We start from the raw sequence: 25991 nt of genomic DNA, 5'->3' as shown, positions 1-25991 counted from the left end.
AAGAGATCAGGCATGAAAATATGCCTATGAAGCACCCGATGAACCAACCAAAGTGATTTGCATTTGATGTGAAAAAGTAATATCTGGAGGCATTTACCGGTTCAAATATCACATTGCAAAGATCTCAAAACATGATACGAATCCTTGTGAGAGTACAACAAAAGAAATAAAAAAGGTTTGCAAATGCAAATGCCTTGCTCACAGCTGGAGAGCAAAAAAAATTGCAAAGAGAGCGGAATAAATCGCATGTCAGGGCAGCCATAGCAGAGACCCAGGGCAGTTTCGTTGATGTTCAGAAGGAGGAGGCAGCCATTGAGAGCATGGCCGGCTCTTATCATGGGCCGCGTGTCCGCAAACAGGGTGGTTTTTCTTTCACAAGTTCCGCTCCCACTCCCACTCCTACACCTCCTAGCACTTCCACACCATCAGGATCAGCAGATGCTTCTGGGATAGGAAGCTATTTTGTGCCGAGGCACACACTTAGTGCACAACCTTCATTAGAGGCCACTAGATGGAATAAGGTCCATGACCAAGTGGACAATGCACTAGCAAATTTCTGGGTTCTCAACAACCTTCCTATTAGTGTTGTTGACAGTCCCTATTGGGAGGCTTTGGCCATAGGGTTGATAATTGCAAGAATGGGGTACAAGTCCCCTTCTCATTTTGTGTTGGGTGGCAGATAAGCGAATAATTTTATTACACTCGATTTCCTTTTAATTTTTAACTTTTTACTTAGTTTTAAATTTTCATTAATTTATCTAGAAATTAGAATGTTGATTACTAAAGTCTAAATCAATTTAAAATTACTAAGAATCCAAAACATAACTAAATTTTGTTTTTGTAGGCTTATTGGAACTGCTCTTGAGAGGGCCAAAGCATTTGTTGAGCAACAGAAACAAGAATGGACAAAATTTGGCTGCACCATTCTTTCTGACGGGTGGACGAATGGGAAGAGCAAGACCATAATTAATTTTTTGGCCTGTTGTAATGATAATGCGGTGTTCCTAAAATCAATCGATGCCTCCAACAAGGTAAAAAATGCTCAAACATTGGCATTGATGTTGGAGAACATGGTCTTAGAGATTGGCATTGAAAATGTGGTGCAAATCATCACAGACAATGCTGCTGCATATGTATCAGTAGGTAAACCGTAATTTTATGTTGCATGTGCATTGTGAATTTCACAACAAGAATTTTTAATAGTTTGATATTTTTAAAAAGTTGGAAACTAATTAGTATTTGCTTTTACAATTGGCAGGAAAACTCCTACAGCAGAGGCACCCCACTCTCTCTTGGACCCCATGTGCAGCACACGTCCTTGACCTTCTTTTGGAGGACATGGGCAAACTTGAGTGGGTCACTCCAATTGTGGAGGATGCAAGGCGGGTGACAAAATACATATACAATCACCCATGGGTCCTTAGCCTGATGAGAGAGCACACTCATGGCAAAGAAATTGTCAGGCCTGCCGTCACAAGGTATGCAACGATTTTCTTGACAATGCAAAGCATTCTCGATAATTTGGTTTCTTTGAAGCAAATGTTTGTTTCCAAAAAATGGCTTGATTCCACATTTTCAAAGAAGAGTGAAGGAGAGAATGTTGTGCGGGTTGTGTTTGATAAATATTTTGTAGATAAGGCCAATGAAATAGTAAAGGTAACTACAAAAATTTAAGTTTTAGTTTACACTTCACAACTTTCTAACATACTAAGTTTGTAACTCAAGTAAATAATAATTTTGTAACTTGTCAACTAATTTCAAATTTATATTGCAAGTGTCTGAGCCTTTAGTCAAAGTTCTGCGTTTAGTTGATGGAGACCAAACGCCAATGGGTGAACTATATGGGGCCATGGACAAGGCCAAAGAATCAGTCAAAAATTACTACAAGGGGGAAAGCATCAAATATGAACCCATTTGGCAGATCATTGATAGAAGGTGGAATGATCAACTCCACCAACCCATTCATGCAACAGAATATTTCCTCAACCCACGTTTTAGGTATACCATAAGCTCATTCTTACTCAAATTTGAGTTGACGAAGACTTGAGTTCATTTTTCTTTGTAGGGTGTTGGGTGTGTACTAAAATTGCAAGACTTATTTCTTTTTGGTTTTTGGTTTTAGAGCTGATGGTACATATGCAGATCCTGATGGAGAGGTCATCATAGGCCTAAGTGAGTGCGTCCAAAAGATAGTAAGCAACGAAGAAACAAGATAAAATCATTGCTGAGCAGGAGATCTTCACTTCAGCAGGGGGCAAAGTGTTCTCCACTCCTCTTTGCAAGAAAGCAAGGCTTACACAAACCCCAGGGTCTGAATCTCAAATGCTAAATTAACATTTATGTTTCACTTTTTGTTGTCTATTAGTATTTTCTAACTTGTACAATTTTTGTGATGCAGTGGCTTGGTGGACCACTTGGGGTGCAAGCACTCCAAATCTTGCAAAATTTGCTCTCAAAACCCTATCACAGCCTTGCAACGCATCACATTGTGAGCAAAACTGGAGTTTGTTTGAGGCCATCCACACAAAAAAAAGAAACAAGTTGTCCCAAAAGAGGATGAATGACATGGTCTATGTGCAATATAATCTTAAATTGCGCATGAAAAGGGCACAACAAGATCCTCCTGAGCCAATCGATTTGGATGAGATAGATCCTTATTATGATTGGACGGCACAGGAGCAGGCTCCCTTATTTACACAGGAGGACATCTCCAATTTGGAGAGGTAGGCCGCGGAGGAGGCTGCGAAGGAAGGGGGTGGAACTGGATATGACATCAATTTGGATGACATCAAGGAGGGCGATGATGGGATGATGACATTGAGCTTACTGCATAGGACCTTGACATCTTGCGCGCAACGAATGTGGAGCTACCACATCTAGTTCTATAGCTACACCATCTCCTGCATTGGCACAGACACAGACACAGGCACAGACCCTGCGGTGTTCTAATTCTAGAGTTTTACCCTCTCTCGCACTCGCTAGTAAGACTGGGAAAAGGAAGATGTAGTCCTGTATTTGACATTTGTACTTATTTGTAGTCATGTTGATGTGCTTATTTGAACTCTTTACATTTGACACTTTATTTATGAGAATACAACTTCTCATGTGTTGTGAACTTGTTAGTTGTTAGTAATTTACAACTTGTCACTACTTACTTGTTAGTAATTTACCGATTAATAACTCTTTTTGCATTGATATATATCTAAACATGATTGTTTCTTATGTATTGTTAGTAATTAAGTCATTAGATGCAAAAAAACATTGAATTCTGTTAAAAAATCGCATTTTTTTATTAAAATTTTAGTGGTTTTTGAGTTCCCGATTTTTCTCGATTAAACTTTTTCAAGCCTAGGCAATTAATCTCCTCAGGCGATTTTTACATCAATGGGTGTGACCTTCAAATTCTAGACCTGGTCTAGAGTGGGGAGGTCATTTCTTGTTATGACACTAAAGGAATAATAAACATATAATATACCAGAGGAAATGCAGCTCAAGCAACAGCTGCAAGACCATTTTGTATTACCTCAAGATAGGAGAAGGGACTAAAACATATTTCATCTACTCACAGCACGTATTCATTCAACAAAAAAGTAAAAATGTTCAATATCTTCTTTGACTAAGAAGTACTTCCAGCCATGTTCATAAAATAAATTACGAAGATAAAAAAACATAAATTCACAAAGCAAATTTTATTAACATAGCATCTAATTATTTAACGGATTTGGCAATAAAAATTGTACCCATGGAACTTGGAGGAAAAATGTTGAATGTCCTCCAAGAATCAAATAGTTGAAGGAAACTAGATTCCTAGGAACTTGAAGAGATTCATTCTGTCTACATCTGTCCTTTTTAACAACAGTATTACTGGGCCCAGACCATGGAAATAAACATATCAAAATATTTACAAAACTAAACAGCACAGTGGATAAGGGACTTCAGCACATCGACAGGCCCCAATTGATGCTTCAATCTCAAGTTGCATCCATGGTTTTCGTTTAGCAACCAGTCAACATGCAAAAAAAAAATTCATATAGCTCTCTGTCTTTGTATGGACTGGAGACTCCAACCAATTCGATTACAAGATACTTGAAGAATTACGAGATGACGACACACGTTCTACATAAAAATAAAACACTCATCTCATACACAACCCATGTAAATATGTCCACTGGGATTGCACCAAAACTCAAATGGCAGCTAAAACCCTGGCTTGATCTGTATGCCATCTCCATCCAGATAACTGAAAGCAAAATTTAAGTATTCCCATAGCTGCTTCTTTTAGAGTACTTTGAAACAAAGATTGCAACCCCACAATTATTTCCTTGCCATACCATCTTCACAGATCACTTGGGTTTCGCCCCTGCCAAATCCTCTAATGTCAGCTCAAAACTATCTTGAGATCCTCTCCGAATTTCTTCTCCTCTGGCACGGAGGAAATCCTCTACACTACTGGGATCTCCAAACCAACCCAAGCGGTCAGCAATGAGATGCAAATTATTGCATCCACTACATCGGACAATAACAATCCCCTTCTCATATGATTCCTTGCTCATAGTCTTTACTGATCGAGTTTCACAAACTTTGCAGGTATAAAGGATCGCTAAGTCATGCCGCTTGGATACCTTCATATCAGAGACAACACTGGATTCAACAGACTTTCCTTTAACACTAGGATTGGACACGTCCGCATGTGAGTCAGTTCTTGATTCCAAATCAAGTTGCTGCACAATATCAGGAAGAGTTCCTGAGGTTTCCTTTGTTGTTGTATTATCTTTGTCAGACGAACACTCTGAGATATTGCATATTCCTGTGTGCAAACTCCTTGCTCCACAGAAACTTCTAAATTGAATTAGAGATTTTTCGCACACAGAAAATACATTGCTGGAAGCAGACAAGATTGATGGTTCACCTGACATAAATACAGTTAAATCAGATTCCGCATTGACTGTACAAACTAGTTTCTGAAGGAACAGCTAAAACAAAATAAAAATAAAATTGCCACTAAGCATCAATAAAATAGCTTACAGCTTTCATATAGGTATCCAAGTACAATACCACATTCAAGAAAACGTAATATCAGATTTAGCATTTACTCGTCTATTTTTGTGCTCAGTTGCAAAACAAATTGCCATGGACTGAGGTGTCTAAAATTAGGGAAGTGCTCCACCACCATTAGGGAAGGGCAGAATTAAAGACAACTATCCATAGAGCAGCACTATATTCCAGAGAGAATTTTTTTTTTTCTGTGGTAAGAAATACCAGCCCTTGGACGTATTTTTAATTCCCATTTGTTGCTGGCTCAGTTTAGTTGAACTTGTGCAAAATAAGAGAACAATTAAAAAGAATATCGTAGTGCAGGTTCACCAATGACCATAGTAACATGGGGATGCGTCCCCCCCCCCCCCTTTTTTGGCCCATGCACCAGGGACTTTGACACACTAGGGACCTAGGGACTCTGTTCCCCCGTCTCCAGTGGCGCCACCAGATTCCACCACCTCCGCCAAGGATGGGGGGATGTCCCGATGTCAACTATTTATGTTCAATGTTTGATGTTCCAATTCAACTATTTACTCTTTTACATCTTTATATCTTATATTGCAATAAATCTTTTCATAACTAGCATTTTAAGTACCATATGTATAATATATACAACCCCCCCAGTCCCCTCGCTGTCCTCCTGCCATTCCCAAATTAAGGCCCTGATGTCCCCCTGTCCCGGAAACTTGTCCCCCAGGGTGGTGTAACTATGCCAATGACCCAAACAGACAAAACAACACACAAGAACAACAAAAAGCACAGGGCCTGCAAGCCTAAGACAGGCATGTATGTTTTTACTGCACCTAGCATGCCCATGTGACACCATCTAGACATTCAAATATTATTCAACAGATGACAGTTTGACACAAAAGTCCACATAAAAGATGTTGAATTTGCGGTGAAATGGAAGAATCATAGTGTCCAAAGGTTAGCAAGCTGTGAACCTTAACCCTTCTAAAACTGCCGCAATATTGTGTCTTGTTTCAGACAGATTGTAATGCTAACGCCGCCTTTTTGAAATAGGATTTAATTAAAATTAAATAAAAGAATAAAAATTAAATATAACATAATTAATATTTAGTTAAGTTTAATGAAAAATCAGAGGGCATAAAATAAAAATTTGTGACTACCTCAAATATGAGATACAAAATGGAGATTAGATAAATTTATTAATATCCAACAAGAGACCAACAAAGGGCCTAAGGGACTGCTAGAAGCAAACCAGCAACCCCATACAAAACAGGAGCACCAAATGGTGTTTGGAAGAAACAAACGAGCAACCAAAGAGACAAAAGACCAAGCAAACAAACAGAGCAACCAAAGCTAGTGGGGGCTGCCAAACACAGTAGCCCTGCCCACTAGCTGGTCCAATCCACTGGGAAAAAGTCGAGGATCGATGGATGGGCCACAGGAAAGGATATCCCAAGCCATCTCTAAGTGTTCCTGACGACTTTGGTAGAAGAAAGTTGCTGCTAAATGGAAGATGTACCCCGACTCACCCCACTCTAAGGCACAGACTGGAGGTCCATCTCACACTTGGTACTTTGGGTGGGGGAAACCACAATGAAGAAGGAGGTGATGAGCTGGTTGGACTAGGATCTCCGGGAAAGAGCCACTACAAGGTGTGGTCCCAATGTCTCTGTCTCCTGGAGGTAAGAGTGAAAGGCATCTCTAGTCAGTGTAAGTGAAAAAATCAACAAGGGACTGCGGCTCACGAAACAAGCAATAGAATCTCCCTCTAATCTTGTAGTAAGTAAGTGGGGCAATGAAAAATGAGGTGAATCTCAATCTCAGCAACACCCAAGTCATAAAGCTGAAAAATCTTGTCTTCTCTATCTAGGTGGTGGTCAGACTGAATGTAGAGCCGATGGGAGTGATGGAACTCTAAATTTTGGCAAAATTGGAGCTTCCATTCATGTGTTATTTCCAATTATTTTTCTAAAGATTAACTAGGTTTTGCAAGGTGGTGATACACTTATTCAGCTATATCACAACTTCGAACTTAAAACAAAAATATTGATCCTACAGTCCATCAATACAGAGATTATAAAATGTGGATCAGAAATACAGAAAAGCATTATAATCTACAACAGTAACAAAGGTAGTTATAGTCTCTTATTGAACAACACCAATAGTTGGAATATCAGAAGCAGCAGACCAAGACATGTTGAGTAAAGATAATGAGAAAGAGAGAGGCCATAGAAACCGTTATACTAACAAAAGCTATGACATACAAGTGCAGTAGATAAGATATTGAATAATAAATCATCTTCAGGATCCTCAGAATCTATATAGGATGGAGATCAATTGGAATACTATCAAGAGGAGCTTGTTTCTATATTCAATCAAATTTTCCCATGCAGATATGGTAGTCAAACCTATTGAATCATCACTCAAGCAGTATTTTGGTATTGAGGTTATTGGGATGCTATTAAACTATTGAAGTAACATATGATAATGATGCCCAGTCAACGCATATAGGATATGAAGGCCCATATTATTATCGGGCATCTTATTGTTTCCGTATCACCGTTGAAGAAGGAAGGAGCTGTCACCTTTGTGCAAAACCATACTCCTTTTCTCTACAAAGAAGAATTGTTCACAATCACAAATGCGTAAAGTTCTGTACAGAACTATAAAAGGATAACAGATATGTCATCAGGAAACTCTTGCAAAGAATAAATCATGTCATATATACACTAATCATTGTAGAAGGATACAACCACGAAAGCCTGGGTAGTTCGATTGAAGGATGCATACTGTTCGCATGGTTCAAGCAGTACTTATAAAACCAAATGATAATCACTATTAGCGATAAGGAAGTCACGCGAGTATGCCCTAAGGATTCACGAAGACATGAAGTCACGAATAAGTGTGATGGTCGATTTTTTAAACATGCATTGATACCAAAAAACCAGTATTACATTGCTGCCAAATGTCTGGTATACAGAATAAATGTCCGGAAAAGACAAATATGGTTCATGGAAACCCATTGAGCATCGAAAGCCTGAGGAAGACATTGTTTGGCAAATAATGGATACATCGCCTGGAACAATTCTTCATCACATGGTCGCCAAAGTCATGGTATCGAGCAATAAAAACAACAAAAATAAAAATCGAAGGATAATATTAAGGCATGACGAATTTCATGAGCTGCCGTGAAAGACTAATGAGATTAATGAATTAATTATCTCATTCGATATTGTTAATGTTTATGACTTAAATTGTTTACTAAATAATGGTTGCATCTGTTCATGAACGAAAAGGCACATCTTTCTATTTTGAAATATATAAAAGGAAGTTGCTTTATTTGTAAGAGATATAGGAGAACATTAAGAAATTCTCAAGGAGTATTTTTTATCTATTTGTATGGAGGAATACGGGCTAAATATGATTTTATAATGTAAATCCAATTATTTTATTTTAATAATAAAATAAATTGTTCTTCGTTTGTTATTAAAGGCATGGAGATTTAAACTGCATGTGAATCGTCCTTTGTAATTATTTTCTAGAATTTTGTATACAATTTAAATGTCGGATAAGTGGATATGGTCATTTAGCATTTTAAATTTGATCATCGCAGATATTGTGAAATATTTAATCATTTCCGTATCTGTGTTCAGTTTGTCTCCTAGAGGAGTTAAAATTCAATCTGGACTAATTTAGGATTGCGTAATAATTGATCTGTCGCACTTGATTATTTAATTGTTGGCAGTAAATTGTGTAAAACATTATGAAGTTGTACATGAAAATTTACTGAAGTTGACTCTATTGCCCAGATGAGTATAGGCACTAGTCTTCTTATTATTGAAGTCAGAAATCCTATAATTTCCTTCCTGCAAGCATCAAATTAATTATTATTCAAATTAACAAAACATTCAACTATTATTCAGTATCCAGTTTTCATTTTAATTGAGTTCGAAGACCTTGCCAAACGAAGAACTCCAAAAGTTTAAATTCGCTATAGAAAAGCTTTGAACTAGACAGTTAGCGTTTGAGGTGAAGGTTTACCCGCCTAGGTGTAGCGAAGCCTAAAGTGCAGGGGAATTGAGAAGTATTCCCATTCGTTGGCCAGAACTGATTGAGAACTCCTATCGGAAAAGTGGCAGACTCTTGGATTTTCAATCTGCGGTTTTCGAAACCAACAGGGAGCCCACTCTGAAAGAACTAAGAGAGATGCGAAGAGTGTGGGACCAATCACAGGACAGGTACGCGTGGTGCCATAATGACCCCATCTTGTAGCTCAATGAAATGCTCAACTTAGAATGCCATCTTATAACAGAGCCACTTGGAGGGGCTGCTCCAAGCAAGTGGATAACAAAACTTCATTTAAAAGGGGGGTGGAAAGAGGAAGGAAGAAAATACGGAAGGACTGAATCAAGAAAGAATTTATGGAAGAGGAAAAGGGAATAAGAATAAAATAAGTGACTCGTTTAAAAGGCAAAGTTAGTGAAATATCCTTACTAAGGATTTTTTTCAACAAATTGTTTATTTTCCGAGCAACATATATTATTTTATTCAAATTTTTACAATGAAAACTAAACCCTGAATTGACAAAGGAAGTTTCAGAAGAAAAGCTTTATTATTCGGTCTAGGAAAATACCAAACTCCATTATCAGATATGCAAAGTTTTGAAAAAGAATCAGACTCTAAGTTGTACCAAACATTGACGCCATAACTATCAGTCTTCACTCGAAAGAATTAGAAAATCTTGATGCAGATATATTGGGCGTCTGATATGCAGTGTTGTAGAAGAAACGGGTTCATAAACAAATGAGGTGCCAAACCTGAGTATTGATTATTAATTCACCCTTTCACCAAATAATCAAATTAAACCCAACGTCAGCACTTAGATAAATCAATTGAAACCATGGCCCCAACCTATGACTGGAAAACAGGGCCATTTAATTGATAACGGGCCCACCATTAACATGACTTTAAGTCTTCCTCCTTATTCCAAAAATTAGGCTAAGTGTTGGAGGAATAAAAATAGACTTAGCAAACTCTCAAGACGTTGCAGCAGCCTACAATGGAGACATTACAGTCCTCCCTTCCCAAGATTGTTGGTCCACAAACAATCATAAATTCGGATGTTGCAATACTTCTTCAACTTCCCTAGAAGCATCATCCAGAGGTAGTCCCTTCCATTTGATCAGATATTCGCAAACAATCTTATTCCTCAACTTCTTTTCCCTCCAATCTACAATACCCTCAAATTCCAAACCCAATCTTCCTTCTTCGTCTAATGGTGGTGATTCCGGGGAGGCTACAACCTACTGCCCCAACACCTTCTTTAGGCAATTTACATGAAAAATACTATGGATTTGATATCCTACTGGCAATTCATGTTCATAGGCCACTTCCCCAATTCAAGATGTGAGGCAAGTTAGAGAAAATTGAGATCAACAAAAGGTTGTGCTTTTTCCCAAGAGGGACGAAGGTCCTATTGTGAAATGTCAAGGGCTGCAATGCCCCTAACAAGAGACGTTTGATCAAGAGATATCTTGATCAAACAAGATCAGAGGCTTTGTTGTTACAGGAAACAAAGTTAAACGGGGATGAATGTGTGTTGTTATCACAAAGTTTGAAGAGATGAAGGTGCACCATGGGTGAAGTTGTGGTTGTGCTTCAAGTGGGCTAAGAGTGCTTTGGGATGAAAACAAAAGCAGAGGTTCAAATAATGCAACAAGGTGGGTTCAGACAAAAGGTTATGCCTTTTCCCAAGAGGGATGAAGATACTTTTGTGGAATATCAGGGGCTGCAATGCCCCTAAGAAGAGGTGTTTGATCAAGAAATATCTTGAAAACAAGATCAGTGGCTTTGTTGTTACAGGAAACAAAGTTAAAAGGGGATGAATACGTGTTGCTATCACAAAGCTTGAAGCGATGAGGTGCACTATGGGTGAAGTTGTGGGTGCTTCAAACAGACTAGGTTTGGAATGAAACAAAAGTAAGGTTCAAATAATGCAACAAGGTGGGTTCAGGCATTAATGTAATGTTTATAGTTATAAATATTTATGGCCCAAAAAGCACGGTAGGTAAGAGGGGTATTTGGCAGGCGATTGAGTTATTTTTACAACCAGAGAAAGATTCCTTGCGTGTACTAGGAGGGGATTTTAACTTTGTCCTGCATCCTAGCAATAAAAGAGGTGGTTTAGGATAGGAGAACAAAGCTCAGGAGGCCTTCACCAATTTTGTCTTGGATTGCGGAATGTTCGATGCTCAGTTTAGAAAGGGAATTCTCACTTGGACCAATTGGAGAACTGGTTTTGTTAGTATTGCAAAAGCACTGGATAGGTTCTTCTAGGCAGGTGATGGGAAGGTGCCAACGGAGTGTATGAAGCTGAAATCTTTCCTCGATCAAATCATTATCTGATAAGTTTAAATTTCTAGGTTGATGTTGCAACAACTTGATGTTCATTCAAGTTTGAGAAGATGTGGCCCAGAGCAGATGGGTTCAAAGATTTCATGTAATGATGGTGGAATTCTTCCCCACCACAAATAGGTAGCAAAGCTTTCATTTTTTGAATGAATGTCTAAAGAGATGGAACAAAGAATCATTTAAAAACATCTTTGTGGAGAAATTGAGATTCGAAGAGGATTTGAGTAGGCTTCACTCCAAAGTAGTTGAAACAGCAAAAACAGATATGGATTTTAATATGGAAAAGGCTGTGAATAAGGAGTATGCTGGAGTGTTACAAAGGGAAGATTTTTTTGGCATTGAAAATCACAGGTTTCATGGCTTATGGAAGGAAATAGAAACAGACGACTCTTCCATAATTTTGTAAAGGTCAGAAGATGTTTTAAAAGGATCAGCTCAATAAAAGACTCAGAAGGGAATTTGTTGACAAATAAAGAGGAGATTAATGATGAGGTTGAACGTTATTTTTAAGGGATGGATAGTTGGATGCCAAGTAGAGAAGAAGATCAAAGTCTCTGGGATGTGATTACTATTGAGGCACAGAACAAGATGTTGCTGATGACAGTCTCAATGGAGACGATGAAGCGGGCTCTTTTTTCACTAGGAGACAAAACTTCAGGACCATATAGATTTCCTGCTGGTTTCTCCCAACAGTTTTGGGATATTTTGCACAAGATATCTGGGAAGTTGTGGAAGAATCAAGAGCTACAGGGTTTTTTCTAAGAGGCCTAAATAATACTTTCATTGCTCTTATTCTCAAAAAAGAAGAGGTAACATCCTTTATGGTCTGTTTGTTTGGTCGAATTGAGATAGAATTGGAATTTTCTAATACCAGAATTTGCATATTCCATGTTTGTTTCTAAAAATTAAAATTGAACAGGTTTCTGTATATTCTAATTTAACCCCAAAACAAGCATTCCTATCTTCCAACTCAAACTCTAGAATCGGAAAACGTATTACAATTCACTATGCAATAAAGCAAATTTGATAAATATTTGAAGTCCACAAAGCTCCGATATTGTCTGCTATCATCCAAAGCAGTAGCAGTTTCCACATATCGTTTGAAGCAGCAGCAGTAGTTTGCAAAGCCTCGAGTTTGATCACTGAGCTCTGGTTTGCAAATTCTGTGGAATTTGAAGCAGCAGCAGCAGTTTGCAAAGCCCCGACTTTGGTCACTGAGCTCTGGTTTGCACTTTCTGTGAAGGTTCTGAAGTTGATTGGACTACAACTTCTTTCTCAGTTACCAGAGTCTCTATATTTATAGTTTGTCTATAATACATATCTTCTCTACTCTTCACCGCATTTGTGCTTCACTGTTATTTGCCCTGGCTGTAATCATGTGGCTTATATGTGTTCTCGCTTTTCTCGGATTAATTAGCTCTTTACAATGCTTTATTTGCACAAAAAGAACTACAAAGAAGCTAGTTTTCCCCAAATCATTTGTTGTTTGTGTTTCATTTAGATATGTGGTTGTAGTTCATCAATTGCTCAAGCTATTAGCTGCACAGATCAATTTCATTTCATTTGGGCTTCTGTACTTCTGCAAAGAAAAATCGGTTCACCTTGTAGGTTGAGGATAATGAGAAACCTTATAAACAGTTATCCTTATCTGAAGAATACTGTTGATGGGTTATTATTTCTTGACTCAATATTGTTTTCTTAGCTTGTTTGAGCTCTTTATGTGGGCATTTCTGTGCTTGCAGGCTTCCTGGTTGTTTGATGTTTTTATTTTGAAAATTTCGGCTCTAAATCTCTCGATTCTTCCCTCCTTGTGTTGAGCTTATTACACGTTTTAATTTTTCTGGTGATTCATTAGAGTTTTAATGTTGTTTTGCGATTTATTTCTCTTTCTTTCTTTTATGCTTTTGATTTGGTGGCCAGTGATGTCAAAATGATGACACGTATATGGTTGAGTGGTATCTTCCGCTTTGCTGACATCCTGACTAGGACAATCTGAGGCTTCCAAATCAAATTTTCTGCTTTAGATGTTGTAGATTTGGGTTTGTTGAAGCACGGGTGTCATGAGTGGAAAGTTGTTTTTGTTCCCAGTGTTTCTCGGTATTGGTTAATGCTAGTCCACAAGGTTTATTCAAGATCTCAAAAAGGTTTAAGGCAAGGGGACCCTTTATCGTCTCTCCTTTTCATTATTATGGCAGAAGCTTTAGATAGACTGATTTCAAAATCTACAATAGATGAGAGACGTAAAGGGATTCATGTAGCGAGAGTGGTTGAACTCATTTCTCACCTGCAATTTGTTGATGATATATGTTGGCTAGTAAGCAACTTTGAGAGAGGCTAGTACCATGAAGAAAGCTATTGATCAGTATAGTAGAATGTTGGGACAATGTGTTAATTGGAGAAAGTAGGAAGTGTTTTTCTTTATCGCTCCAGTACAAAAGCGGCGGGAAATATGTTGAATATTGGAAATCAAACCAGGGAGATTTGCGGTGAATTACTTGGGTATTCCTCTTTTTGGTGGATCTAGTAAGGCTATCCTTTGGAGAAATTTGGTTGATTATTGTCTGAGAAGTATGGAGGGTTGGAAAAGTAGGTGGTCGTCTTTGGCAAGCAGAATTCTAATGTCAAAATCAGTTATATAAGCAATGCCCACTTTTTCTATGATGTGGCTAAAAATTCCTCAGAAAGAAATCAACACTATCACTCAAAAAATGAGGATTTTTTTTTTTGGAATGAGCTAGAGAACAGGAAGTCCTCCTTTTAGCATGGGACAAGATATGCAAACCTAAAGATGAAGGGGGTGCTGGCCTTAGAGATTGGCAGGTTATGAATGAGCCTATGGGGGAGAAATGTGATGAACCTCCTTATAGCAATATCGTGAGAATGCTCGAAATAACAGAATACAAAGTGATAGCAGAACTTAGAATGAATCTACTGATCGCAGGCCACTTCGAGGGGGTAACCTCCTTTGAGCAAGCTCAATACAATAAATTCGTCCGTGCCCATCAAGGGCCTCAACCTATTCTTATATACTGAGTACGATCTAGAAAAGTAATACTACCTATGCATGTGGGATAATAAAATATACTCACGGGACGACTTACAAAGCATATGCGTCCAACAACACTACTCTAACAAAATAAACAGAAGGAACACACAGGTTCCTAACATCCCCTCTCCCTTAGAAAAAAGCTTTGTCCTCAAAGCTTAAGGTGTGGAAATTGTTGTTGAATCTGAAGAAGGGGTTCCCAGGTAGCATCCTCTGGTTGCATGCCATGCCACTGAATCAAGACCTCAGAGATGGAGCGAGAGCGAAGCTGGCGAGTGCGCTGGTCAATGATTGCCACCGGCTCCAGGATAATGGATCCTTCCGTATCCATTTCAGGGAGAGTAGTTTGTGCTCTGACAGTGGTACCCAGAACTTTCTTTAGACAAGAAACATGAAAGACTGGATGAATGCGGGAAGAAGGAGGAAGTTCCAGTTTATAAGCAACTGAACCAATCTTCTGCAGAACCTTATAAGGCCCATAAAATTTTGGGGCCAGCTTATGACGCCCTTTCAGCTTTAGGGAGGATTGTTTGTATGGCTGTAGACGAAGAAAAACCATATCCCCAACTTGAAATGAGCGCTCAGAACGGTGTTGATCTGCTTGCTGTTTCATCCGATTACGGGCCATGTGAAGATTATCCTGTAAGGTACGAAGAATCTGATCCCTGCTGCGGAGAACTATGTCAACTGCCTGGACTGGTGAGCTGTTGGGAGTGTAGGGAAGGAGCACTGGAGGTGCCTGACCATAGACTGCTTCATATGGAGTCATTTTAGAGGCAGTGTGGTAAGAGGTATTGTACCACCATTCAGCTAAAGGGAGCCACTTGGCCCACTGATGTTGCTGTTCGGAAGTGAAGCAACGAAGATAAGTTTCCAAGCATTTATTGACAATTTCAGTTTGACCATCAGTTTGTGGGTGATAGCCCGAACTCATCTTCAGTTTGGTGCCAGTTTTCTGAAACAGTTCAGTCCAAAAATGACTGGTAAAAGTTGCATCACGATCAGAGACAATGGAAGAAGGGAGTCCATGAAGACGAAATATCTGGTCCATGAAGATTTGTGCAACAGAGGAGGCAGTATAGGGGTGGCTGAGGGCACAAAAATGACTATATTTCGAGAGACGATCAACCACAACCAAGATCACTGTCTTGCCACCGGATTTAGGAAGCCCTTCAATGAAATCCATAGAAATATCAGTCCAAATCCGTGTAGGGATGGGCAATGGTTCGAGCAAGCCAGGAAGGAGGGTCGTTTCACCCTTGTGGCGTTGGCAAGTATCACATTCAGCCACCATCTGTTGAATCGTCTGTTTCATCCCTTTCCAAAAGAAGTTTCTCCTTGCTCGCTCATAAGTTTTGAGGAAGCCTGAGTGCCCTGCTGAAGGAGAAGCATGGAGTTCATAAAAAATAGCCTGATGGAGAGCTGGGTTCTGAGGAAGCACTAGCCGACCCTTGTATCGAAGAGAAGCACCATCCCAAGAGTAATGTGGTATAGCAGAAGGATTATTGGCTAGCTGGTGAATGATTTGAGATAAAGAAGAGTCACTGTCATAGCCCTGCTGAACAGACGCTAACCAATTGGGAATGGGCATAGAAATAGCGGAAAGGAAAGCTTGATTATCAAATGTGCGAGAAAGAGCATCTGCCACAATATTCTCCTTACCCTTCTTGTAGGTGATCTCATAATCATACCCCATGAGTTTGCTGACCCATTTCTGTTGTGTAGGAGAGGATACCCGTTGTTCCAGGAAGTATTTCAGACTTTGGTGATCGGTTCTGATGCAAAAATGACTCCCTAAGAGGTATGGCCGCCATTTCTGTACAGCATGCAAAATAGCCATCATTTCTTTTTCATAAGTAGAGAGGGCTAGATTCTTACCAGAGAGGGCTTTGCTAGTGAACGCAATAGGATGGTCATCTTGCAGGAGAACAGCACCCAATCCATTGCCGCAAGCATCACTCTCAATAGTGAAGGGTTTGGAAAAATCTGGCATTGCGAGAACAAGTGTACTGCACATAGCCTGTTTCAGTTGTTCAAATGCAGTCTCAGCAACAGGGGTCCAGGAGAAGGCATCCTTTTTTAACAGAGCTGTCAATGGTGCTGCAATTTTCCCGTAATCTTTGACAAACTTGCGGTAGTAGCCAGTCAACCCCAAAAAACCCCGAAGGCTCTTGAGAGTTTTAGGATGCGGCCAAGTTTTCATGGCATCTATTTTTGTAGGATCCACCCGCACTCCATGGTGTGCAACAATATGCCCGAGATACTCCACTTCCTCCTGGCCAAACACACATTTAGATAGTTTTGCACAGAGTTGATGATCAGAGAGAAGTTGCAAGACAAGCTCCAAATGATGGAGATGCTCAGCCCAAGTTTTGCTATATATGAGGATATCATCAAAGAAGACCAGAATGAATTTCCGGAGGTATGGTCGAAATATGTTATTCATCACTGCCTGAAATGTTGAAGGAGCATTCGTGAGGCCAAAGGGCATGACTAAAAATTCATAGTGACCATCATGTGTGCGGAAGGCAGTTTTAGGTATATCCTCCTCATTAACCCGAATTTGATGATACCCAGAACGAAGATCTAACTTGGAGAAAAAATGAGCCCCATGAAGTTCATCAAGAAGTTCATCAACAACTGGAATGGGAAACTTGTCCTTTATAGTGAGATGATTAAGTGCTCGGAAATCAATGCAGAGTCGCCATGACCCATCTTTTTTGCGAACAAGCAGAACTGGAGAAGAAAAGGAACTGGTACTAGGGCGAATAATACCTTGCTTCAGTAAGTCACGGACAAGTATCTCGATTTCGGTCTTCTGATGAAATGGGTAGCGGTAGGGCCTGATGTTGGGCGGAACACTGCCAGGAAGGAGCTGAATACGGTGGTCCTCTGGACGAGAAGGAGGTAATCCCACAGGTTCAGCAAATACACCAGAATACTTGTCCAAAATGTGTTGGAGATCGGCAGGAGTGCTAGAGACTGTTGATGGCTGCATCTGAATGGAATGGAGCTGAGCGATGACACCATGTGAATTCTTCTTAAGAAGTTTTTCCATACGGTGTGAACTGATGATGCTGAGAGACCCTGGTTGTAAGCCTTTCAAAGTGTGTTGGTGCCCCTCGGCTGAAAACTGCATCCAAAGTTCAGCAAAATCCCAGAGAATGGGGCCAAGAGTGCGTAACCATTGGGCACCCAAAACCACATCACAGCCACCTAAGGGTAAGGCAAACATGTCAGAGCGCATGTTATAATTGCCAATAGAGAGACGCACATTGCGACATTTCCCTTTACAAGGTAAAGTGCCCCCATTGGCAATCATGACTTCAAAGCTAGAGCAGGGATGGATAAAGCAATCAGCCTGTTTGGCTATTCGTGGATCAATGAAGTTATGAGTGCTACCAGAATCAATGAGTATAGTAAGAGGGATCTTCTTAAAGAAACCCTGGACCCGCATGGTTTGTGGAGTAGTGACTCCTGCCAAAGCATGGACAGATATCTCTGGTGGAGCTTCTGGTGAAGGAGGTTCAGGCTGGTGAGGCTCAACCTCATCATCCACTGTTTCCTGAGCATCTACATATTCTTCCAGTTCCGGTGGAGAATCCACATCCAAGAGATAGAGCTTTTGCTGAACACATCTATGGCCCCGAGACCATTTCTCATCACAATTATAACAAAGCCCTTTGTCTCGCCTGACTCGCATCTCTGTTTCAGACAAGTGCTTGATCGGAGTAGTTCTGGGAGCTGGTATGACTGGAGGGTTGTGAGAACCTGTATTTCTGAATGGAACAAAATTAGATCTGGAGCGTTGTAGAGCACTAATCTTGTCTTCCGCTAACTTAGCCAACCCAAGGGCTTCCATCATTGTAGTAGGTCGAAACATTTTGACTTCTGAGCGAAGTGCATCCTTCAGACCACTGACAAAACAACTACGGAAGAATTCATCAGACAAGCCCTCTGTGTGATTAGCTAATTTTTCAAACTCTGTCTGGTATTCTCTTACAGTGCCTGTTTGACGCAGTTTAGTGAGTGCTCCTGTGAAATCATCAAAGGAACTAGGGCCAAAGCGCTCCAAAATGAGGGTGCACAATTCTCTCCACGTTGGGCCTACATTAGCCTTGATGTACCAACGGAACCATTGAAGAGCTTCATGTTCCAAATGAAAAGATGCAAGGGGGACTTTGTGGTTATCCAAAGTATTATGCAAGCTAAAATACTGCTCTGCCCTATAGATCCATCCAGTCGGATCAGAACCATCGAAGCGTGAAAAATCAAGCTTTGGTCCGCGGAAATTGCCAGAAGAGGACCCAGTATCTCCTGAATGGTTTCGGCTCATGGCTGACTGCTGAAAGTTAAGACCCAGAATTTTGTCATCCAGATCTTGAAGTTTGGTTTTGAGGGATGCCATTTCTTCTTCCATGATTTTGGCTCCTGTACGCGTAACAACCATAAAGCAAGGGTTTTTTTTTTTTTTTTTTTTTTTTTTTGGAATGGGTAGAAGATGAGAAACAAAAACTTTTTTAGTTACGGCAAACTTGGATTTGGGTAAAACTCAGATAGGAAATGGGTGTTCGACGGGTGGTGGGAGACTATCTGGGGACAAGGGAAACAGAAAAATGAGGGTTTCAAGGGTAGGGAGGCGAAATGAGGCGAACAGTCCAAGAGGGATAAGGGAGCAAAATGAGGAATTGAATCTTGTGGCTCAGTTTGGTGGCGATTGGATGAGAGGTGAAAAAGATAGGGCAAACCCTAAAATTAGATAAATGAGGGATTTAGGGCTTTGATATGTAAAATTTGGGGTTGGGTCGCCAAGGAAGGAAGTATGCGAAATGATATTGCAGACGTTCTGCGGAAGTATGAGCAGAAACAGAAAGCAAACAAGGAAGCTACGGACTTAGAAAAATTCACTCACAGACAGAACAACTGAAAAGAGTTATTGCAATAACAAGAGATATTAGAAGTGAGAGGAACCTGAAGGCCACGACAGAAAAAAAATTTGATGTAATTTCCACCCAGCGAGCCCAAGAGAGTGCTCTGATACCAGATGTGATGAACCTCCTTATAGCAATATCGTGAGAATGCTCGAAATAACAGAATACAAAGTGATAGCAGAACTCAGAATGAATCTACTGATCGCAGGCCACTTCGAGGGGGTAACCTCCTTTGAGCAAGCTCAATACAATAAATTCGTCCGTGCCCATCAAGGGCCTCAACCTATTCTTATATACTGAGTACGATCTAGAAAAGTAATACTACCTATGCATGTGGGATAATAAAATATACTCACGGGACGACTTACAAAGCATATGCGTCCAACAACACTACTCTAACAAAATAAACAGAAGGAACACACAGGTTCCTAACAAGAAATTAGTATCCAAACCCCTTAAGGAAAAATACCTGGATTCAAATGAAGATCATCGCATCTTCACAATCAGAAATCCCCTCAAGGATCTGCTAAATTCATTTTGACTTGCTGACAAGTAGTGATTGAGCAATTAACATGGCAAATAGGGGACAATAGAAAGGGAAAATTCTGGGATGATTTGTGGAATGGTTTTCCAACAATAGCAGGAAATGATTGACTTTTGAATTTGAGGCTTTTTCTGATCCAAAGATAGGGAGGGTAGCAGAGTACTTGATTATATTAAATGTAGGTAGGGTCCATTCAGTGAGAAATAGGTATGATATGGAAAAACATGACATAGGCAGGCTTATCTCAAGAATAGAAAAGGTGTTTAAAAGAAATTTTTGACAACGGAAGAATTATGTTCTCAAGTAGGGAAGGTAAGGTCATGTGGTGTGGTGCATCCAACGGGAAATATTCAGTAAAGTTGAAGTATAAATTACCTAACCACACAGAAAGAAGTGAAACATGGCCAATACAGATATTTTGGAGTAAGTAATGCCTCCCGAAGACAGGCACTATTACATAGATGGCATATAGAGGCAGAATTTTGACAGAGGAAAGGAGGAGAGGATTGAGGTTTCAAAGGCCATCCTGGTGTATTATGTGTAATCAGCATGAAGAAACAGTAGATCACCTTCTTTTACAATGTTTGAAGATAGCTTGGAAATGGTGATAGGTAAGTTAAGATGGTAGCGTCCTCTTCTGAATACTTTGAAGGATTTATTCTTAGAATGGCCATCTATGATTTCTAAGGCCACTCTGTCTTGTATTTGGGATATTAGTCCCTCTATTATAGTAAAGAAAATCTGGAAAGAGGCAGATCGAAGGATCTTTCAAGGGAAGAGTGAAAATTTGGAAAGACTTAATTACAGAATAAATCATTCTATCGAAGAAATTGCCAGTACTGCAGCTTCAAAAAAAAATTAAACCAAACATGCCTTTCACTAAACTGGATAAAGTAGTACAAGCAGAATGGCCAGGCATTAAAATTAGGCTCATTATGGTGTAGAGTTGGATTAGTCCAACATAGAAGAAAGCTGACAAAAATGAAAGGGTGGACCAAATTCAACTTCGATGGAGCTTCAAAAGGGAATCCAGGACCAAGCGAGATTGGATGTGTGGCTAGAGATAGCAGAGGTAAAATATTGAGAATGGAAGCTAAACAAATCAAAAATTGAGCAAACAATGTCGCAGAAGCATTAGCTGCTCTACAAGCTGTAAGGCTTGGTCGGATTATGGGGGTCAGGAAATCACATTTGGAAGGTGATTCTCTAGTAATTGTAGAAGCAATCTCAGATGAGATCAATGTTGGCTTGGCATTTACAAAATACATCAATAATATTCAGAAAGGATTAAATATTTTTTATGAATTCAAAATTTCCCACATTAAACGAGCAGGTAATGGCCTAAGCTATTGGAGCAAAATTAGTATAGAGTATCTATGAAAATTCCTCCTAGTTATGGGTGGTGAGAATTCCTAAAACAAAATACCTAGACTCAAATGAAGATCATCACATCTTCACAATTAGAAACCCTCCTCAAGGCTCTGTTATATGGAATTTCATTTTGAGTTGTCGAGAAGTAGTTATTGAGCACACTTAACATGGCAAATAGGGAATGGTAGAAAGGCGAAACTCTGGGATGATTCGTGGATAGTTTTCCAATGATAGCAGGAAATGATCAACTTTTGAATTTAAATCTTCTTCTGCTCCAAGGGTAGTAGAGCTATTGATTATGCTGAATGTAGGTAGGGTCCAAATGGCGAGGAATGGATATGGAAAGACATGACACCGGAAGGCTTATCTCAGGAATAACAAATGTGTTTATAGGAAATTGTTAACAATGGGGGAATCATATTCTCCTGTAGGGAATTTAAGGTTGTGTGGTCATGTGGTGTGGTGCATCCAATGGGAAATATTCAGTAAAGTTGGGGTATAAATAACTTGCCTGCAGAGAAAGAACTAAAAGATGGCCAATACAAATATTTTGGACTAAGGAAAGCCTCCTCAAGGCAGGCACTTTTGCATGGATAGCATATAAAGGCAGAATTTTGACAGAGGAAAGGAGAATAAGCTTGGCGTTTCAGGGGCCATCTTGGTGTGTTATGTGTAATCAGTATGAAGAAATAGTGGATCACCTTCTTTTACAATGTAAGATGGCTCATAAATGCTGGGAAATGGTGATAGGGAAGTTAGGATAGCAGGATCCTCTTCCAAATACTTTGAAGGATTTATTGTTAGGATGGCCATGCATGATTTCTAAGTCCACTCTCTCTTGTATTTGGAATGTTAATCCCTCTATTATAGTATGGGAAATCTGAAAAGAGAGAAGTCAGAGGATCTTTAAAGGGCTTCAAGAAAAATTAACCCAAAGGTGCCATTCACTAAACAAGATAAAGTAGTACAAGCAGAGTGGTCAGGCATTAAAATTAGGACTGTTAAGGGGCAAAGTTGGGTTGATCCAACATTGAAGAAAGCTGAGAAAGTTTGTTGGATAAATCCAAAAGAAAGGTGGACCAAAATCAACTTTGATGGAGCTTTGAAAGGGAATCCAAACCCAAAAGAAATTGGGTGTGTGGCTCGAGATAGCAGAGGTAATAAACTGTGAATGGAAGCTAAATGAGTTGAAAATGGGCCAAACAATATAGTGGAAGCCTTAGCTGCTCTACAAGCAAGGGTTGGTTGAAAAATGGGGGTCAGAATATTACATTTAATGGGTGATTCCCTAGTAATTGTAGAAGCAATTATGGCAGGATCGATACCAGCTTGGCATTTACAGAAATACATATTATTAGAACTATTTTTTTTTTATGAATTCAAAATTTCCCACATCAAGCACATAGGTAATGACATAGTAGACACATTATCAAAATGGTTTGTAAGGTTGGCAATTAATGAAACAAAAGACAAAGATTTTGAAAATCTCAAACTCGCTGGCGGCAATGATGATGAGGTAAGAAAATGATAAAGTGTCATGGCAAAGGACCAATGCCATCATTAATGATCGACTTGGTGAAATGTGTGATGGAATGGAGGTGCATGTGAAGGCTTTAAAACCAGAATGTTGCAGAGAAGAGTGATTGTGATGTCGACTGTTGTTTTAGGTAGAGAATTGGCAGAACACATGTAGACCATTTTTTCTCTGCTCACAACATGACAACAAGAAGCCTTTTTTGGGTGAGGTAAAGTGTAGATGACTCAAATGAATGTTAAAATACAAGAGCAAGAAGGTGATAAAGGTTGTGTTGGAAGTGTTGGGTGATGAATTCATCACAACCAGATATTGATATCGATAGATATCGCAAGTATGGTTCTTGCATGGGGGCTGAAGAGGATGAGATTATCATTAAATGGGTGCTACCAAAATTGGTGGAGGATGACATGTTGTGGGGCTGGACTAAATTATTTGAATGGACGATATTAGGTGTAGGGTTTGGTGTCTCAAAGGGTATAGAGGATCTAGAGGAGGCAAAACGGTTCAGCATTGTGTCATTCATTCGCTAACCAAGCCATTTGAAAAGAGAGGCATACAAAGAGAAAAGGAGGGTGGTGTGAACAAATTTGAAATGGGTGTTGCATGCAGAGGATGAGTGAATTCTCTGGGCACTCAATGCGAAAGCAAAAAGGCAGGATCTGAGAAGAGGATGAACACAGAGGACAAGGCCAAGACGTGTAAGGATAAATTAGGCTGCCCAAATGTAGGGCAATCAAGCTCAATGGTGGTGTTTTTGTTTCTTTTTTTGGTTTTTTTGGCCAAGAAGCACGGTATCAAATATCCCTACTTAAGGGAAAACAAATGAAGTACCAAGGGTTTAGTCTTTAAATGTGGTTTTTGAATTTTATAGAAGGCATGTGGATCATGTGATGCAAAATGTGTAGCTGTAAAAGTGGTATATTGGTAAGGGGTTAGTGTTTCCAATTTACAATGGTTTCAAAAACAACTTATTAAAATCAAGGTACTTACTTTTAATTATTAATAAGATATATACAAATAACCAATTAAAAAAAGATTGCTCTCAGGTCCTAGAATGCTCTTGCATTAGATAGGCACACTCATGCACCACACACGTGTATCCTCACTTCATGTAACAACCTATGTTTTTAACCCCAAGTATTTTGCGCCTTGGGTTAGCATTATGCCTCCTAAAACTAGTAAGATCAAGTGGGGGCTTATGAATGCCCTTAAGAAGATGTTCAAAGGATGAATGCATAAAAATGCTTTTCACTTACCATGATCAAAGAAAATAGGTGTGAGGGGCAATGAATCACGAGGATGGGTAATCCAACTAGAATGCTCACGCCTACATTGCTTTCATAAACTAGAGGGGAATATGATCAGCTAGGCTCAAAGAAACTCAAGTGTAAATTGCATGTAAGGGATTTCCTTCAATTTGAGTTGAAAATTGACAATATCCAAAAATGGAAAGTGAAAATGCAAGATGTCGGAACCAAATCACAATAAATTGTGGATATAGACAGATCCTAGACAAAAACCAATTCCAACACCAAATCAATAAATAAAAAAACAAAGGCGAACTTGGGATTCAAATTTTGGTCTAAAATGGCAATAACAGGGCAGCCTAGAGGGTATATGGCAACTTGGCTTGCCAAAGGCCCTAGAAGGTGTTAAGACCACCAAAAAACTTGTTGACTTTCTATCACCATTGCCCTCTAATTAAAACTTTTGTCACAAGTTTCAATTGCACCATGTCTTAGAGATGCAAAAAAAAAAAAACTAGGCACGAACCCTCCAAAAAATCTCTAAGTCCATAAACCCTACAAAGACCCTAAATTTCTCTACACCTTCATAAGTGATCTTGCACTTGAGTTTAATTTTTATGTTGACCAGTTATATTAGGTCACTGATCACTTAAAGTTTCCAATCAATGTCCCCCTTATCATCGAATAACCAACCCCTAATCTTTTCCCATAATCTCAAAATTTTGTGAAACTATGATGACGATTACTGATAGGCTAGTCGATGTTTCGCAAGAGCACATTCCAGTCAACTTCCATTGACTACAAAATAGCGACGGTAAATAGCTTTTGTCATTTCACGAAGAGGCAAATAGGTCAAAGTTCAAAGACTGTAAAATGGTGATGGTGGGATCCACAATGCATAAAGGCAAATGGCTTTCCCCATTTCGCAAAGAAGCAAAGAAGTATAAATTCAAAGACTGCAAAATGGCGATGGTGGGTCCACAATGCATAAAGGCAAATGGCTTTCGCCATTTCACAAGGAACCAAATCGGTCAAGTTTCATTGATCGCAAAGTAGCAAAAAGGGTTTTATAAAATGAAATGGCAGCAAAAAGGGTTTTATAAAATGAAATGGCAATGGTCAAATCCACAAAAAAGACAACAAAATGCCTCGTTGTTGTTATGTAGAAGTACATTTTGGTCAAATTTCTTTGACCACAAAATAGTGATGGGAGTTTTTTAATGGAAGCAACCAGATAAGGGTGGGCCCATGGGCCACAGTTCTGATTCTATTGGTCGGCGTTCTTTGACCTCTTTAGACCGACGAGGTGACAACTTAATATTGAATATTAACGGTCAATGGACCAAAGCCCTCACAACCTTTGCTTGACAATTTATCAATGGTCTGCAATGGCAATAGATATCTAATTCGATTGTCTAGCTATTCAAATAAGAGGAAAGTAATCAGGTTTGGGGCCAAGGGTAGCCATGACTGACATATTGATCAAGGGGTGTTGACAGCAAGGGTTCTAGCTTCAATGCGTACAAAAATCACCATGAATGTTTATCTTCTTCTCAATTGCTTTTTGATCTATTCTACATTCCATTAACTCTCATAAACACCATATTCTTTTGCACACGCAACTTGGGCATATTTGTTTAGTCAGAAGCATAGTTATTAACATACTGAGATCTTTTGACCATATTTATTGCTTATGATTGGTTGCAACGGATATTTTATCTGAGATCAGATTTTCTTCTAATCTTCCTTCTTAAAGCTTCCTTTTCTATACTCTAAACCTAGTTAGGGTTTTGTACTCAATGATCGATCTGAGTTATGCCTGCACTATAAAGGCAAGCTTTTGTAATAAAGTAAGTGCGATTCGAAACTTGAGAATTTTTTACTAAATATATAAGAT

At 39.4% G+C, this 25991-nt stretch overlaps 1 protein-coding gene and 1 non-coding gene across 2 annotated transcripts in view; one reads left to right on the top strand and one right to left on the bottom strand.

The window, feature by feature from the left end:
* Positions 1-3674: 3674 nt before the first annotated feature.
* The window catches only part of ZR3 (Zim17-type zinc finger protein), a 46241-nt gene continuing 23924 nt past the window's right edge, over positions 3675-25991 (bottom strand). Inside the window, exon 2 of the mRNA XM_089828625.1 lies at positions 3675-4909. Coding sequence (XP_089684751.1) covers positions 4344-4909 — 566 coding nt within the window. The 3' untranslated portion in view covers positions 3675-4343. The remainder of the gene's footprint in view (positions 4910-25991) is intronic.
* On the top strand, positions 13026-13108 carry LOC149554570 (small nucleolar RNA R38). The gene has a single exon (XR_016352512.1). It is a non-coding gene; the product is annotated as a small nucleolar RNA R38 (small nucleolar RNA).

The sequence above is a fragment of the Cupressus sempervirens genome, chromosome 5, assembly GCF_028749045.1.
Source record: "Cupressus sempervirens isolate cs-2001-9-10 chromosome 5, ASM2874904v1, whole genome shotgun sequence".
Lineage (NCBI taxonomy): Eukaryota > Viridiplantae > Streptophyta > Pinopsida > Cupressales > Cupressaceae > Cupressus > Cupressus sempervirens.
The sequence above is the reverse complement of the archived record's forward strand: the minus strand, read 5'-3'. Positions and strand labels throughout refer to the sequence as shown.